Source organism: Pezoporus occidentalis, unplaced genomic scaffold (genome assembly GCF_034315485.1).
Source record: "Pezoporus occidentalis ecotype Australia unplaced genomic scaffold, CSIRO_AGI_Poc_V1 ctg60, whole genome shotgun sequence".
Classification (NCBI taxonomy): Eukaryota; Metazoa; Chordata; class Aves; order Psittaciformes; family Psittacidae; genus Pezoporus; species Pezoporus occidentalis.
In genome coordinates this window covers 966,931-983,701 of record NW_026915944.1, presented here as the reverse complement: position 1 = coordinate 983,701, position 16,771 = coordinate 966,931, and the positions used below count along the sequence as shown (strand labels likewise).

Here is a 16,771-nt window from a genome sequence, read left to right as displayed (position 1 = left end):
TCATGATTTCTCAGCAGATCAAGAATTTAATATTCAGCAAGATGTAAAGACTCTGAGATTTAGTACTGGCTGATGCACTGTTTTTTTCAGGCATGTAGCATTTACTCGGCAGGAAGAAGGGGCAGTGAACTTGTAGGACATTCTGGCAGCAAGTCGTGCCCTCTCTGCCTTCCCTCTCTATGGATCTGGGGACAGGCACCAGGAAGGCAGCCAGAGGCATGCTGCTGCTAGCAGAATTCTTGTTCCTGTCCACAACCTAGTCTCAGTTCACGTCAAAAACCTCTGAAGAAAGGGTCTGGGACCAATTGAAGGCCGTCAGAATTGATTCCGCAGCAGTTTGCTTCTAGCTGCCTCTCTGCTGAGGGCCCTTCAGGTGCAGTCAAGTAGTGTTCAAGGGATTATTGCAGCACATGAAAAGTAGAAAATGGATTTATAGGAAATACTGGCTCCTTTGTGCTCATCTAAACAGTTAATCCTGAACTCATAGCACCTCAAGGATCCAAGGAGACATCCGGCTTCCCAAACTGTCCTTATGCAAGAACAGTCAGGTCAAAGGAGGGGTGAGAGCAACAGCCTGGCACACTGCATCAAGGGGTTTCAGCACTACTGCCTTGAATGAAAAGCAGCATAAACTGGTTTTAGTTTCCACATGAAATACTTTATCCTATGAACTCTGTAACCTAAATTCAAGAATACTTTTTAAGTCTCTGACAACTAATTTTCAAGTCATCATTGCTAGCCATATGAGATAACCTATGTTTACTGTAGGTTCTAGCTTTAGCATGAGGTTCAACCCCAGCCTTTGAAGCCACAATCACAGGGGTGATCAGGAGCAATACCAACTTTACCTTCCCCTCCCACTTTCTTCTTGCTGACTCACAGGGCAGCGTACTACTCCCATAAGTGTGCCAAAACAACTGTGTAGTGGCCCACACTTAAACAAGCTGAAGGAAGGGACCTGTTGGATAATTAAGAATGAAGAACGGAAAACAATCTTCTGACTCCCTAGGCTTTCAATACTAGACATCTTAAAGGTTACATTCTACTAGGATAAAATGGGGTTCCTTCAGACAATGGATTGCTTTCTACTCAAAGCAGCCAAACTTCCTTAAGAACTCTCAATGCCCAGCATGTAGATAGATCTCACAAGGCCAGAAACCCCTCTCTGATTTAATATGGTGAGAAAGACCAAATCTTCAAGCATAATCTAAACTTCCTTCCCAAGAATGAAGGCAGGCATGAAAACACCTTTAAAACCTTGCTCTCGGATACAAAATTAAGCATCTGCAACACCCTTGGAAAAAGCCTTTTCATGCTACTGAAGATGGCAGGCACAGTTGGGATCTTAACTCAAGATGAAATATTTATAGCATCAGCAAGTCCTTCCAGTGTAACAGGACAGCAAAAATAAACTAAATAAACTAAACATACAGTGTGCTAGTAGGAAGAGGGTATGACCAGATAAACATACAACAATGAAGTGGCTGAGGTGGTCTCATTTTAAAATTCTCCAAAAGGTGGAAAGTAAAGGTTATATAGATGCAAGGCTACAAGGAGTCTTATCAGGACAGAGCACTACTACAAGCTTTAGCAGAAGATGCAGGATGGACCCTATGTGAAAAAGACAATACAAACTTCCTACCTTATTTTTAAATAAAAAATGCTTGTCAAATTAACACAGAAGTCTACAAATACTGGGCAAAGTAATGAAAATATAATCTTTTAGAACAGTTTATGATAAAATCCTACACCTTGTTACACGACATGCAAAAAGAAGGCTTGTAGAGGTTATGCTAATCTTAATCTTCTGTTCTAATTTGTGCTCAGCTTAAACATCAAGCTAGTAAAGAAAAAAAGTCAACACCCTCAATACAGCTATATTGTGAAATTCTAGAATTCCATGTCTAGATGTTCCAGATGTAAAATTACACCCTGTAATTTTAAAATTACACCATCTCACAAGGAGTACCACAAGAAGTACCACCAGACTGGAAAAAATACCAGCCAGTGAACTAGATATGAGGCAAAAATTAAAACATAATGCAAGCATTTTTGTATCATTTTATGAAGCAAAAGAGGGTGTCAGAATGAGGAAAATGTGAAGAATTACTTTTGTGCGTGTGCTCAAACACCTTTACTTCATGCAACAGATACTCCTCTTAAGCTTTCAATCACAAAGCAGAATACAGCACTAAATGCAGAAATTGCGCACAGGCAAATATACATGCACCTTGGATGTGCTATAAGGAAATGTTACACCTGTCATCAACGCAGAACAATAGAGGAATGCAAATTCCTGACATTTCTCTAAATTTAAAATGGATTTAGATTATAAAACCCCCAAACAACAACATACGAACTACAACGGTTCAACAACGTATTTTGTCCTGAATTTTAGATAAGTCAAATGTGCAATGCAATTTTCATGTAGTATGTAAACTATAACCCTGCTACTACCAGCTATGCTCATGTACCTTTCCCTTTCCCCCCCAAAAAACTGACTTTTAGATCAGTTGTCTTTGCTACTAACTATAAATACAAACCTATTTAAGTAAACTAAGGAAAGTTAGCCATTAACATATTCAGTTCTCTGCACCTCTCTAAAACCAGCCTGATTTAAATAAAACCCTTTAAAAGAAAAGCTTCATGAAGTCTGTAACAGCCTAATAAATAGCCCAAATTTCTGCAACTTACCCAAAAGACTTTGTTAACTTTTTCGTTCCAACTGGTTTGTCACTATGTTGCAGCTCATAAAACACTCTTTGCAATGCTAAAGGAACACTTTTGGATGAATCATCTCCTTCTGTGGGCATCATGTACACAGCCTGAAAAAGCATTTAGTTCCATTAGTATCTAAGGAAAAGTTTAATGCTCATACTGTTTAATATATTATTTCCTCTTCAGCGACTTCCTTCATATCACTCTATTCAATCATCACTCCAAGAGACTACAAAAAATCTCATCCTGTAGTGTAAAAATATTAATTGTATGGAATGGCTTTTCTTAGCACACAGTGGTCAGACAGATGCAAAGAACAGATTCCATCCATGGTTATTTTATCTAAAACAGTTCTCTTATTCCACTATGGAAAAGTAAATGCACTAAAGCATTAACACCTTCAAACAACTTATCACTGCTGGCATGTCATCGCAGTAGAAACCAGATATACGGATCAATACTATAGGCTTTTGAAAACAGCCAAGCTACAGCACAAAGCTAAGGCTATCTGTGAATACTGTCACCTATAGTGCATGTGGGGAAAAAACACAGAAAAACACATGAAACAATAAAGGGCAGCAAGCAACTGAAAACAGAAATGATCCAAAGAGAGGTGAAGGATGTCAGAGGAAGCTTTTGAGATTCCCCAATACATTCACTTTTACTTAATGTCATCACTGTCCAGCAAATAATCAGCTTAACAATTCACTTCTCTGATTATACTGATCTGGGAGGGACTGAGAACAAAGAAATTACACAAACAGACCCAATGGGGATTAAGAGAATTCAACAAGCACCGAAATGAGATTTAAGACGTGTACACCAATATATCCAAGGAAAAGTTGCAGCCAAGAAAAGGTATTTACAGGGAGATGTTCATTTTGAAAGCTCTGGAAAGAGATTAGGTAACAACACATGAAAAAGTAAGGACTCGGCTATTTAGTAGCATATGAGAAAATAACGTGTTAAGCAACAGAAAAATTGCCACCTGAGTTTTTGTCTGTGAAGTAACAGGGAATGATACATTTCTACAAGTGAAGAGCGTAACTGGATCTCAATAGTTCTCACTCTGCTTCTGTACCAGCCTAGATTTCAAGAGGTGTCCAGCACCTCTAACTTATCCTGCACTTCAGCTTGCTATATAGAGAGCAAGGGTAATACTTCCAGTACATAGCTGAATTGTTGGGGAAACACATTCATTGTTATATGAAAGCTCTGTACAGAGGTGGTACTAACCAGATGACATAGCCGTTAGATAAAGACAAAGCTGATGCAAAAAGAACACAAGGGAGTGGCAAAAAAGGAAAGAAGAAAGAGAAAAGGCAAAGAAAGTTGTTGAGAAGTTGGCAGGCCAGTTTCCTATTCCAGTTCTGAATATCCACAAAAATTTTCAAAAATACAGCAACATAAATACTTGGAATAATATAAAATATCAGCAGAACAGCTACAGTAATAAGTAAAATAATTTTACAAAAATATCAAAAGGTATCATAAAGAAATAAAATCCCTTATATTCAGACAGAAAACCACTGTTTAATTATGTAACTGTTAAGCAATATGATAGTTCACAAGACTTTCATCTTTCAAGTTTTATATGCAACTCTCAAAATTTAACAGAGATGATCTAAAGCAGAATCATGACTGAACACTAGTAACTTCCACATTTTATGTTCCTACTTATTTGCAAGTACTTATGTACGTAAGAAGGAAAACATAAATAGAAATGAGCTGAAAGTTATCATCAACTTTTCTTGAAGGAGAGCCAACCTTACCTCCTTAAGATAATTTTAAGTACAGCCCAGCCCCACCTCTATGGCAGCAAAAAAGGCTTCTTTTCCTCTGCTTTAATTTTGAGACTTGCATAAACTGCTTTTTGAAATCTCATAAATTGAAGTAAATAGCATCTTCAATTTTATCACCAGCAACAAGTTGAACTGTTGAACTTCATGGCATTATTTTTGCCAACCCATCTGGCTAACTATCTGCCTAGTCTGGAAAAATTAAGAGAAAAACAGTATTTTTTTATGTAGCTGCACCAGCAATTTTTTTTATGAGCCAAGATCTGCTTTAAGAGTTTGGAGTTTGTAGTAGTTCAGCCTGGAAGAGAACTCCGTAGGTTTTGAACTCTGCCCCTGTGCATAGAGGTGCCAAGTTCAAAGCTGGGTCCAGCTGCTCAGGGTCGTACCCAGTTCAGCTCTGAACACCTGCTGGAATGGAGGTCCCACAACCTCTCTACACAGCCTATTGTAAATTTTGGCCACCCATGTTATGAAAATTCTTTCCCTAAGATCAGAACATAAAACTAACAAAGAAAATTCTTTTCAATTGCTTCTCTGTTTTTATCATCCAAATGCAGAGTTACACTTAACCGTGCTGATCTGGGCAAACTCCAATTCAAATATGAATAGCTAAAATGATACCTTTGATTTTGCAACAAAAAGTTATTTTTTGCTTTAAAATATGAACATCAAGTTGGCATCTTGCAGAGTGAATTTAACCTCTTGATGCCCCTGGTTTATGAACCCTTTTATGAGCTGGTCTTTACTGCCTAAAGGTAGATACAGAAACTAGTTGAAAGACCAAGCCTCAAATCTTCCAAATCTTTTTAATCAGCCTCTATTAACTGTTTTTGTCATCTTACCAATGCTTTTAAAACCCCAAATATATAGTAAGTTACCTGCTATGTTTAAATGAAGATACAAAAGTCACATAATGAATACAAATACAGCCAGTACTGATGCATTCTCGTAACATAAATATTAAAATGCTAAATATTTTTCATAACAAACCAAGATGATACTACAGGTTCAAAGTCAACCTACTTGTTGACTCTTTTATCACAAAGATATAATGCGAGTTCGGATTACCTTGACAGTTAATCAAAATTAGATCCTTTGCATTTAGTTCTAATTTGCTTTCTTCATATACCATCTGGACAATTAATTCCTTTCCCGTACCTCTCAAGAAATATTAAAGTAATAAGTTACAATTTACTTACAATTACTGCATTCCAGCTACCATTAAATAAAAACACCAGCTTTGTTTCTTCTGAAATCCTAAACATGTTACTACAAAATAAACATTTAAAGCACAGCCCTTCTTTGGTACTTCATTCTGTTTATGTAGATAAACAGTATCAAAGCCGATTTCTCAAAGCTCAAGTGTTTCTCCAATCTAAACCAAACACTTTTCAAATACAATGCTCTACAAACTTTTATTTTTATGCCTTACCCTCCCAACTCTGAAAGCTTGACCTCAAGAACAAGGAGAGAGGATTGTGATCCATTTGAAAAAAGCAGAATGTCTAATTTAACACCTGAGAAGTTCCCTCAGGAAACAAACAGAGAAGAGTGACAAGAACATGTACAGGCAATGGCTATAAGCAAAAGCCACACAGATATGAGAAGAATTCTAGAAACTGATATGGTAAAAGAATGCTATTGATAAGCTTGAACATACTGCTTAAAGTCAAGATGACTACTTGAAAAAGGGAAGAAAATACTATGTATGAAATTCCAATATAAGTTAAAATACACTGGACAACTTGAGGAGAGCCACATCAGGGAGAAATGTACTGGACCAGTATTCATGATTTTAGTATAGTGTCCTGGGTTCAGCAGTTGCAGTCATTTTTCTCCTTCTTAGTCTGTGTTTTGACTTTTGGCCTGGGAACAGTGCTGATAACAATGATGTTTTAGTCTGACCAAGGACTTTGTGAGCTTCATGCTCTGCCAGGGAGGAGGGGAAGCCGGGAGGAAGGAGAGACAGGACACCTGACCCAAACTGACCAAAGAGGTATTCCATACCACAGCACGTCATGCCCAGGATGTAACTGAGAGTTACCCAGAAGGGCTAGGGCACTGTGGGGTTGGACGAGGTATGGGTCGGTGCTTGGTAGGGTAGGGTGGGACAAGCTATCGGTTGGCAGGTGGTGAGGTGCTGTGTTCTCTTCCCTTGTTATTTCCTTCATCATTATTATTATTGGTGATAGCAGTAGTGATCTGTGTTATACCTTAGTTACTAAACTGTTCTTATCTCAACCCATGGGAGTTGCATTCTTTTCGATTCTCCTCTCCATCCCTCCAGGAGTAAGGGGAGGGCAAGAAGCGGGGGGAGTGAGTGATCGAGCTGTCTGGCTGGGTTTAAATCACGACATACAGTTATCCAAACAATCTGCAATGTTCTCATGAATTGTAAGGAATTTTTCAAAGAAACAGCAGAGAGTTTTAAGATGGACTGGAAGCAGCTACATGTACTGACTGAATGTATCGCTGACAGACTTGGGAAGGCTCATGTAAACATGGCTCATAATGAAACTGGGACCAATTTTAGAAGTTACCACTGTCCTTAGCCTAGGTGGAGTACATTTAAACATTATCAGTTACAGGCAGACAAATAAAGATACTCTCTGAAATTTCTTTTGCTTTGTCTGCCTAGGGTTTAAACCATGACAGTTCCCTACCACTGAAGCCACCTGGCGGCTTATAAAGGGAGGATCTCATTCCAAGTACCTAAGAACCTTCCATCTGCTGTCTAAAAACAGAAAGGAAGGAAGGACTTCTCCATCCATCCCCACCTATGCTTCATCAGAAGCTGACTTTCAATAGGTATGTGCTTGCCTTTGCTTTTGTTCATTGCTTTTCCAGATCTACTCCTGACAGCAGCTTTCCTGTTAACAAAGCTCTAAGTAACAGCAACAGAAATCATTATTTCTTCTAAATCAAGAGGATTAACAGAAATAATGGAATTGGTGATAAGCAAACTAAACATACTACACATTTTCTTTTTTCTTTCCTGTTTTAAGAGGAACAGCTTTGCTCAAAGTGAAAACAAGAAATTAATCTTCTCAGAGAAGATAACTACTGATTTTCCCTTATCTGTAATAATGGCAAACAAGAAGTAAAACTGTCTAAAACTACCACTAGTCTGTTCTGTTTGTGGGGGATCCGAAAACCTGAAGTACGAGCAAAGAATGAGGCATTTCAGCTGATGTCCAGTAACATTTTCATAAAGGAAGCTGCAGTGACCAGCTAGTAAATCAAGCTTTCTCGTATGTTCACTCTTCAGATATTAACACTCCCTAGAAGCTGATACTTATTTGGGGGCTGGAGAACTGCAGGGAAATGCCTGAAAAGATTAGTTCAGTTGAAACAAATCTGTATCACAAAAAGAATTTCTTCTTCACAGAACAAGATTATTTCATGGTTCATATTGATTTACTGACTACAGACAGTCTTGAAAGGAACTACTCAATTGGATTAGATGTAGCTATTATAAGAACACATCTTTCTTTCAAGAGCCAAGTGAAGTTGTCCAAAAACATAAAATGCACAAACATTGTGAGTGCTGAACAAAAGGAACAGGCGTTCTAATGAATGATAAGCTGAATGAGTATGTTATAGATCTTGCAAGGAAGAAACAGGTGCATCATGTGAAACAAGTGTTTATTCCTTGTGCATGGCATTGGTAAGATCTCAGTTACAGTCTGCTGGAGCTTGATGTGCTATTTTTTGCAATGCTTCAGAGTAAGCAGCACGCTGCAAAAGAGAAAAAAGAAATCCCAACTGGGACACTTAAAGGCCAATGATCTAAATAATGATGATTCAAAATCCAAGACAGTGGAAAGTAGGTACATTAAAAAGGGAAAAGTTGGAGAAAGAAGTGAAATGGAAATGTAATAATTAGTATACACAGAAAAAAGTGTAAGTCAGAACAGCTCATTTTCACTGAGATACAATAAGCACAGGAATGTGCAGAAGTTTGAATCAGGATAACTAGGACACTCCAATATAAACTAAATGGTGCAGTTACATTTCTTCCCAAGTATATCCCCTCTTCCAGATAGTCACCTCCAGTATCAAGTCATCATTTATGTTTTTATTCTATTAAGGCTACTGCACTATTCTAAAATGATACATTAGCTAGAATATTTCATCCTGGGTTTGAATGAGATACTCATTAAGCTGATATTTAAAGTTTTTCCAGCAAAGAAATAACAGTAGGCAAAATACACATGAATGAAGCAAATACAAAATTATGTTTACTAAAATTATATAGCTTTCCATAATTAGAGATGCTAACCATAATAGCACGAAATTCAACAGCATAATAAAAATTAAAATGCACCAAAAAAACCCTTGCAAAGGTTGTACATGTTTATCTTTTCTATACACTCGCTGTTCGTGGGCTAAGAAGTCATAATTGATTTCTCTATTTTAACTATATCAAGAAAGAGAAATTATTTCCATCTCTGACCTGCATGATGTAGTCATCCTTCCCCACTCCCCAGCAATTTGTAGCAATATGAACCCGTAATACAGTTTAAGAAACACTCCTTGAAGTCAGATCTTCACCAGGTACTCTGTTTACTTTCACAAAAACCAAAACTGCAGAAGTTAAAAAACAAGCCTTCTGCACTCAGGCTTACGTAGAACATGTATCACCATTTAAGTCACTTCTCCAAAAGGATGAAGGAAGCAAAAGGAACATATAATTCTGTTTTGAAGCATTTATACTGTATATTTCAATTAGCAACCTTGTTTCCTTTCACATATTAATTACCTTTCGTAGCTGATTTGTGAAAAATAAAGTCTGTAACAAACTGTTCATGTAACAAGTTGCTCCCTGGTTCTTCAGGCCAACATATCCTGTGTGCTTCTTTGAATCCCACCTAGGAAATAGTTAGTTGTTAAAACAAGATAGTTCTTTACTAACTATAACAAAGAGTACTTGTTCTATGGTAGTACTGCTGGTAGGTATCAGCTACTCTTCTCTACTACTTCAGGTTCCAATTAACTATACTTCACTCCTGCCTGCTGGTAACAACAGTGTGCAATCAAATGTTTTGCAATTTTGTTACGTTTTCTTTTTACAGATGTGCTATATGGCAAGAAAAAAAGTATAATGAAAGCACACTGGAACCCAGAGCTGTACTTTCAATGGCCAGTCTCATTTCAGTACAACTACTGTTTACAAGTGACATTAAGTAGAATGACTCAGATGAGGCAGTTTTAAAGCAACTGTAAAGCAAGGCAAGTTGGACACCAGAGCCACAAGTGTCTAAAACCCTTACCAGCTCTAAGATCAGAAATGTTGAGGCTAGATAAATCATAGAGAATTTGAAAGTTCCACAACACTATGCTGACTAATGCAAGCTGAAGTTTAACCTATGCAAAAATCTGTGTGATTAATGAAAAATACTGCCATGTAAGAATTCATCAATTAAAGGAGATAAAGTGAGAATGTCTAATGAGAGCTACAAATGTTAATAACACAAAATACTTGAACAATTTTGAGCAACATAAAAATATTAGATTTAAGAATTTTGTGTTTAAACAAAGATACTTACGCCACTCCATGTGGAGCATCTGCTTGAACATAGACTTCAAAAGTAACTTTGTCCTCTTCTATAAAGCCTTTTTCAGGATCAGTGACTTCCTGTAAAACAGGAATAACCCACGAACATGAAAACTGGAACTTGCAACTTGACTGTAGTGAAGCAACCAGTTAGACATCACTTTCTAATGTGCAGGCCTGGGCTATCAGCAGTAATAAAATGAAGAAAAACTGAAGGGCAACAATAAAACTGTTCTTCAGCTCAATATACATTAATTCTTTTCATGTCTCAAGTCAGAAATCTTGTTCCTGGCTTTTAGTATTCTGCAGTACTATTTCAATTTCTGTGGACACTAAGAGTCAGTAATCAAAGGCTCTGCTGCTTCTCACCAGTATCTCAGACAGATGAAAATGCTTAATAAGCTGTCTCAATTCGAGATAAGCCTTAGTAGCATTTATTACTAGGGCATTAAATATGTGTACACGTACACAAAAATACAAGGAAATGCAAGAAAATCTATGTTGTTTTGGAATGACACTGACTATCACAGTGAAAATAAAAAAAAACATTTAGGTATGCAGGAAATAGTAATGAGGGAGTATTTAAATCACAACGTAAGTAAAAGCCATCTACAACAATTAAGTACAGGAACTTATGAGAAACTGAAAAAGAATCTACAGCAATGACAGGAAAAAACACAGCCTGGAGAAAATCCTTTTCTACAGGTATCTTAGTACCCACAAGTGCAAGTTCAAAAATGTTCCTATCTAGCAATAGGTTAATACATGTCCAATTACTTACACTCCAGGCCATGAAGTTGGAAAAGCCCCAGTCATTTTCCTTATGAAAAAACAAGTGACTAATACGACGACTGAATGATTTTTCATCATCCTTGTAGTTTATTATCTTGAGAACTGCTTGTGCATGACAAGACCATGACCTATAAATACAACAGAAACATTTGAAACTCAGAAACAAGCTTTGCATAGTCATAGTCACTGAATAATATTTTTTTGTTAGGGATTATGGGACATTACTTTCACATACAGGATTCCCCCCCTCCCCCTTAGAAGTTAAGATTTGGTTAATTGTTATCGAGGACATGAATCCCTGGGGCTTTCTGATGGCACACTATGAGTATGAATCCAGAATGGAGATTTTCTGAGGGCAACAATGTTGAGAAAATACTGTCATGCAACTGCAGGTAACAGTGATTTAACCTAAATGCTGTCTGAGGTGAGCTAATTCTGATCTACTGCAATATAGATGGCTAGGCCTTCTCTGTAGTAGTCACCAAGTAGTGCTGGTGTCTGTCTACAGAGTGTGGTTAACTCAGCCTTTCAATAAGGAAAGGAGGATGCGATTCTAACCTCCCTCCAACAAGATAAACTCTCAAAACTGATTTTCTCAGAAGCACTCCTTTATGACCATTCTTGTTCAAATTCATCCCACCTGTGCAAGACAATCAGACTGAATATCAGATCACACGTGGTCTTGTCACTGCCTGATGCAGGGACATTACTGCTTGCTTAGCTCCTTCAGCTGCACCTTAGCTGATACATCTGAAGATCACATTAGCCTTGTTCTGTGACTACTTGCATGTGAACCATTTCTGTGACTAGTGGTTCACTAGTTGTGACACAACTTTCTTCCTTACTGCTTGCACCAAGCACTCACCTTTTAGATTACAAAACTGATGGAAAAGAGCAACTTACTATTCAGTGTGAACTACAAGTTGTGTGAAATTTGGCGACAGAATGGAGCTACTCTATCGGAAAGGATACCTATGAGGGTTTTGCACTCTAGCTGGATAAGCTGCAGTAATGTCCCAGAAGTCTGCATTTATCTTTTAAATTTCTATATTATTCACACAGATTGCATGGAGGACTCCAATAACATGAAGATACTCCAAGGGCTGGAACACCTCTGCTCTGGAGACAGGCTGACAGAGCTGGGCTTGTTCAGCCTGGAAAAGAGAAGGTTCCAGGAAGACCTTAGAGCAGCTTTCAGTGCCTAAAGGGCTGACAAAAAAGCTGGAGAGGGGCTTTTGATAAGGACTTGTAGTGACAGGAGAAGTGGGAATGGCTTTAAACTGACAGAGGGGAGATTAAGGTTAGATCTTAGGCAGAAGTTCTTTCCTGTGAGGGTGGTGAGGTGCTGGAACAGGCTGCCCAGAGATGCTGTGGCTTCCTGATCCTTGGCAGTGTTCAAGGCCAGGTTGGACAGGGCTTGGAACAACCTGGTCTAGTGGAAGGTGTCCCTGCCCATGTTCAGGGGGGGTTGGAACTGGATGAGCTTTAAGGTCCCTTCCAACCCAAACCATTTTATTTACAATTCTAACATGCATATATTCACATCTTGCTTGACAGGCAATGAACTCCTTAAACAAGAGATGACTACCTCATACACTGCTCTGCTTCAGTTGTAAGCAGTTACCTGCTCACACACTTTACAGGGCAGGATTTTAGCTCTGCGGGGTTAGAGAAGCTCCAGTACCACCTCAATCTGAAATAAACCCAGAACTTTTGCCATTCCAAGAAAACTATCAGTCAAAGACTTCTCCACGCCCCCAGCAATGAAACAAATGTATCGAAATTCTACCACAAACTTGAGGCTACACAAGCTACTTTTAGCTCCTAAAGAGACGATTACTCTTATGCTTTAGGATTTAGAAAGGTCAGGGGGAAAAGGGGGAATCAAATCCCTGTGAGAATTCTTTCCTCTTGCAGAGAGGTAAAATATTCTTTTTAGATGCAATGCAGATTAGCCAGTAGCACATGAGGGCCCATACAGTAATTAAAAGGGTCTTACGTGGAATCAGATTCAGCATTGCATTGAAGGAAGAATCCTACACTTTTTTGGTGTGGTCTGTCCGGGTAGAGTCGTGGCATAACCATGATCTTCCATGGCAAATTCCGTACAAAGCAGGGAGGACTGAGAACTGACTCGCTCAATCTGTTGAAGCGTTCCACTGTAAACTGAAATGTTGCTTCTGATCGCCAACTTGTGTCTGGAACAAACACATACGCAATTATTTGAAAAGAAAAAAACCACACCAAAACCCAATACCAAAACCGATATGTTCTTCACTCCAAAATGCCATTTTCAACAATCATGCAACACAAACATGTTTTATATAGTGGGATATTGGAAGCAACCAAATAAAACCCCCAACCCTGACAGGCACAGAGCAACTGAAGCTTTGATTTTTAGTTTTAAAAAACACTGCAACATCCTTCAGGAAAACAGAGTACTGGAAGAGCATTCCTTTTGTACACTATTTTCTTAAGTAATTCTTTAGCACCTAATACCACTCTAGTTTCTTCTAAAGCAGTGGGTACAGCCAAACACTTTACAACTCAAATCATAGCCCACTCTAACTCTTCTTGCTGTGTAGTATCTTCCCAGCCCAATTTAAGTTAGCTCTTTGCATGAACCAAGATGTGCAAAGGATTTTCACAATCTCTCCAACTATCGATAGGGATATATAGATATATATGCCCTATCGATATCAAGGCACCATTTAGCTATTTCTTGCAATAGTATCTTTTCAAGTAGATGAGCCCCAAATTTTGAGGAGGGTTTGTTGGATTTTTTTTTCTTTTAAAATCTCATACCAGTTTGCTGAAGAATAGCTCAAGAGTAGGGTCTTCACTGTGGTATGTGAGCATTTTAAAGAGTTTTAGTGATCTAAAACAAAGTTCAATGAGACATTTCTTTTTAAAATGGCTTGACACACACAATTAAACTAATTTTGCCTTCTTCTCACATCCCCAGTTCTTCATATATTACCATCTGTTCTGCTTCTGTTGTACACAGCTATAACAGGGCGCTGAAGACTGCAACACCTTCGGGAAGGCACAAAGCTGGGCTCTCTTTATTGTGACGTGCCTCACTGACATACAGGGAGGAAAACCCTGCAACTTATCCCAAGAATTTTACAGGGCAGGGATAAACCAGAGTACACACAAGACACTTCCCTCTTTTCCATGGTTCCAACTTCACACCCATGTAACACGGAAAGATTTGCTACTGTGTGTACAGAGGTTCGAGTACCATATAGGGCAGCAAACAAGCACCCATGGTCAGACTGCTATGCTTGCACCACCCATGGGAGATGCACAGCTCAAGCAGGTATGTCACAGTGACATCTGAAATCAAAAGCACTGATGTACAACACCACCAAGATCCTGAAGATCAGATCACAAAAGGATGTGACAAGGCGCACAGAATCCTAACATGGATTATTTCCCTACACTCAAAGCAGTCCCTCACTCGAAGCTTTGCATGGCACCAGACACTGTTGAGTGATTTTTATTAAAAAACAGGCAAGCCCTTACTTAAAAAATTAAACTCTCTTGATTACCACATGCAACAGTGTAATGAGTATACACTTCAATGCAGAAAATTAACAAGTTTTGCCCACCGCTGCTGGGGAGCTTTGGCAGACTCTTCTCCCTTGCAAACCAGTTTTCTTTTCAAGCTGTTGTCCTACTTCTTTATTGTGATCTTGGCAACACAGTTGATCTTATTTGTGTATGGCCTGACAGCACTAAACATTCCCACTTACCTCTTGAAAGTAATAGTACTACAGCAGAAACCAGCTTCCTCTCCTCTCTACACCTGCGATGACCTTCACATTACTGTGCGTTACCAGCTTCCTCAGTAACAGAAGAGTTCAAAGGATTATTTTGTCCTCTTTTCCCCTGCATGTAAGTGTAGCTAACCAGTAGTCCATCACGTACCCAAAAACTGCTCCCTGCCCATTTTACCTACTCACTGCCTGTTGACAGAGTAGACAGCTGGTATCCTACATCCAAGAGACAGACAGGTTGCATCCAAAGGAGCTGTACATTCTCACACTTGACTGGCAATGGTTAGAGATCAATCCTACATCACTCGTATCTCGAACCAGCTCAAGAACGCCTCCCTGCTCACGATCAAGATCGGTACTTCTGGGCATAGTCTAAGCTTCAAAAAAACGAGCCAATCAAGTTTGCTTTCTGCCTCCTTTGATGCAGCTTTCAGAGCACTTCACTACAAGGATGCAGCAGTGCTGCCATGGTGTCAGCTAAAAACAGCAGCCCACGCAGCATCTGCAGAAGCTTCAGAGAAAGTTTGCCTTATTTCTTGATTTCTTTTCAGGAAAGCCTATGTATGAGAATTCACCAGGAAAGTGTACTCTTCTCTGTAAAATATTTGAGCAGTGACTAGTAACCACTCCACAGAAATGCAGCCTCATAATGTAAGTCAACCCTAAAACAGAAGTTTCTTTAAAAATACATAACACAATCCCCCAAAGTAACAACCTCCCTTTCCTTCCAGAAAGCCCTTATTTCAGCAAGTGTAATTGATTAAAACATTTGATGACTATACTGAGCACATAAATAAAAACTTTTTCACTATTTTTACAAACATGTCCACCAGTTTCCATAAAAGACTGCAACTGGCAGCAGGATGATATAGTAGCAGTTGATGAGTAAGGCTTCTATAAATCCCTGAACTACAAACATATGACATATGACACATGGTCCTGAACACAAGGTAAAAAGAACGGACTCGAGTGACCACACTTGGTGAAGTTACATGCAATGGATTACATCTGCTATATGGGAAAGATGCGAAAGATTTTTTCACTGATGAGGTGAATGTCATGTTTAGCACTTTGATGTTACAAAGTTCCTTCAAATCAGATCCATCTACAGAATGTGATCCATTTTAAGACTGAAGTACACTTTAAGCAGATTTCTTTATTCTCTTAGTAAATGTGGCTATCTTTAAAGTACACTGAGGTTATTAAAATATTCTGAACCTGAATTATTAATGGAGAAACTGGCTGAATATTCTATGAATATTTTAATAATGATCCACATACAGCATGCAATACTAGCAAATGGCTAAGACTGATGTTTCCAAAAGCCTCCTAGCCGCTGCAATTCTTCACAGAAATGAGACTTCAGTAGGTAATTGCAAAGCTGTGAGTTTATGTTTAGCTAGGGACCTTCTGTTTGAACTTTAACTTCCACAATAATTTATTCTATGTGCTGTTTTGAATACTGATGGCACTTGCAAACAAGATTTTATCAGAACCTTGTTTTTATTATTTTTTACTTTACTTGCAGAAGCTGCTATTCCAGATCACAAAGCCTGGGTCATTTAGTCATTCTCTGTACAAAGCATAACACATTCCTTCAGCTGGTTCTTTTTAACTAGCAAGACATCACCAGCAACAACAGGTTCTAGTCAAACCCCTTGAGAGAACACAGCCTTATCTGAAGGTCCTGTTGGGTGGTCCACTGCTGCTCCCATTATGTGTTCTTCACAATGCCTGTGGTTAATGCCTAGCAAAGGGGGCGAGAGCTGCACTTCCCCCCTTCCCCCCAGTCTTACCAGTAATTTCTTTTTATGCTAAGCAGAAAGAACAAAATAACTTCAGAAGTCTCTTGAACTCAGAAATTCACCAGAAAGCTGGTTTCTATGATCCGGTTGGAAGCTTCAACCTTTTATCTTACTCTTCACTTCTTTCACAGGAACCATTAAACTCATTAAGACTTTCACTGAAGAGGTACCTAAGTTCTCTTCATGCATTCTTTATCAGCTCAGATTGATCCGACTTGCTATGAATAACAGCAGTGGAAAACACAACATGTTTATCAAATGTCTCCCTCCATTTTTTCCTATCTTGAGAATCTCCAACCTGTCCATTAGTTGTGTACA

The 16,771-nt window shown here is 38.7% G+C and overlaps 1 protein-coding gene across 1 annotated transcript in view; it reads right to left on the bottom strand.

The window, feature by feature from the left end:
* Window positions 1–16,771, bottom strand: part of USP7 (ubiquitin specific peptidase 7) — a 76,088-nt gene that overhangs the window by 22,663 nt on the left and 36,654 nt on the right. Inside the window, exons 3-7 of the mRNA XM_062639391.1 lie at window positions 12,866–13,064; window positions 10,856–10,994; window positions 10,067–10,155; window positions 9,280–9,388; window positions 2,695–2,825 (exon numbers count right to left, since the gene is read on the bottom strand). Of these exons, the coding sequence (XP_062495375.1) occupies window positions 2,695–2,825; window positions 9,280–9,388; window positions 10,067–10,155; window positions 10,856–10,994; window positions 12,866–13,064 (667 nt within the window). The remainder of the gene's footprint in view (window positions 1–2,694; window positions 2,826–9,279; window positions 9,389–10,066; window positions 10,156–10,855; window positions 10,995–12,865; window positions 13,065–16,771) is intronic.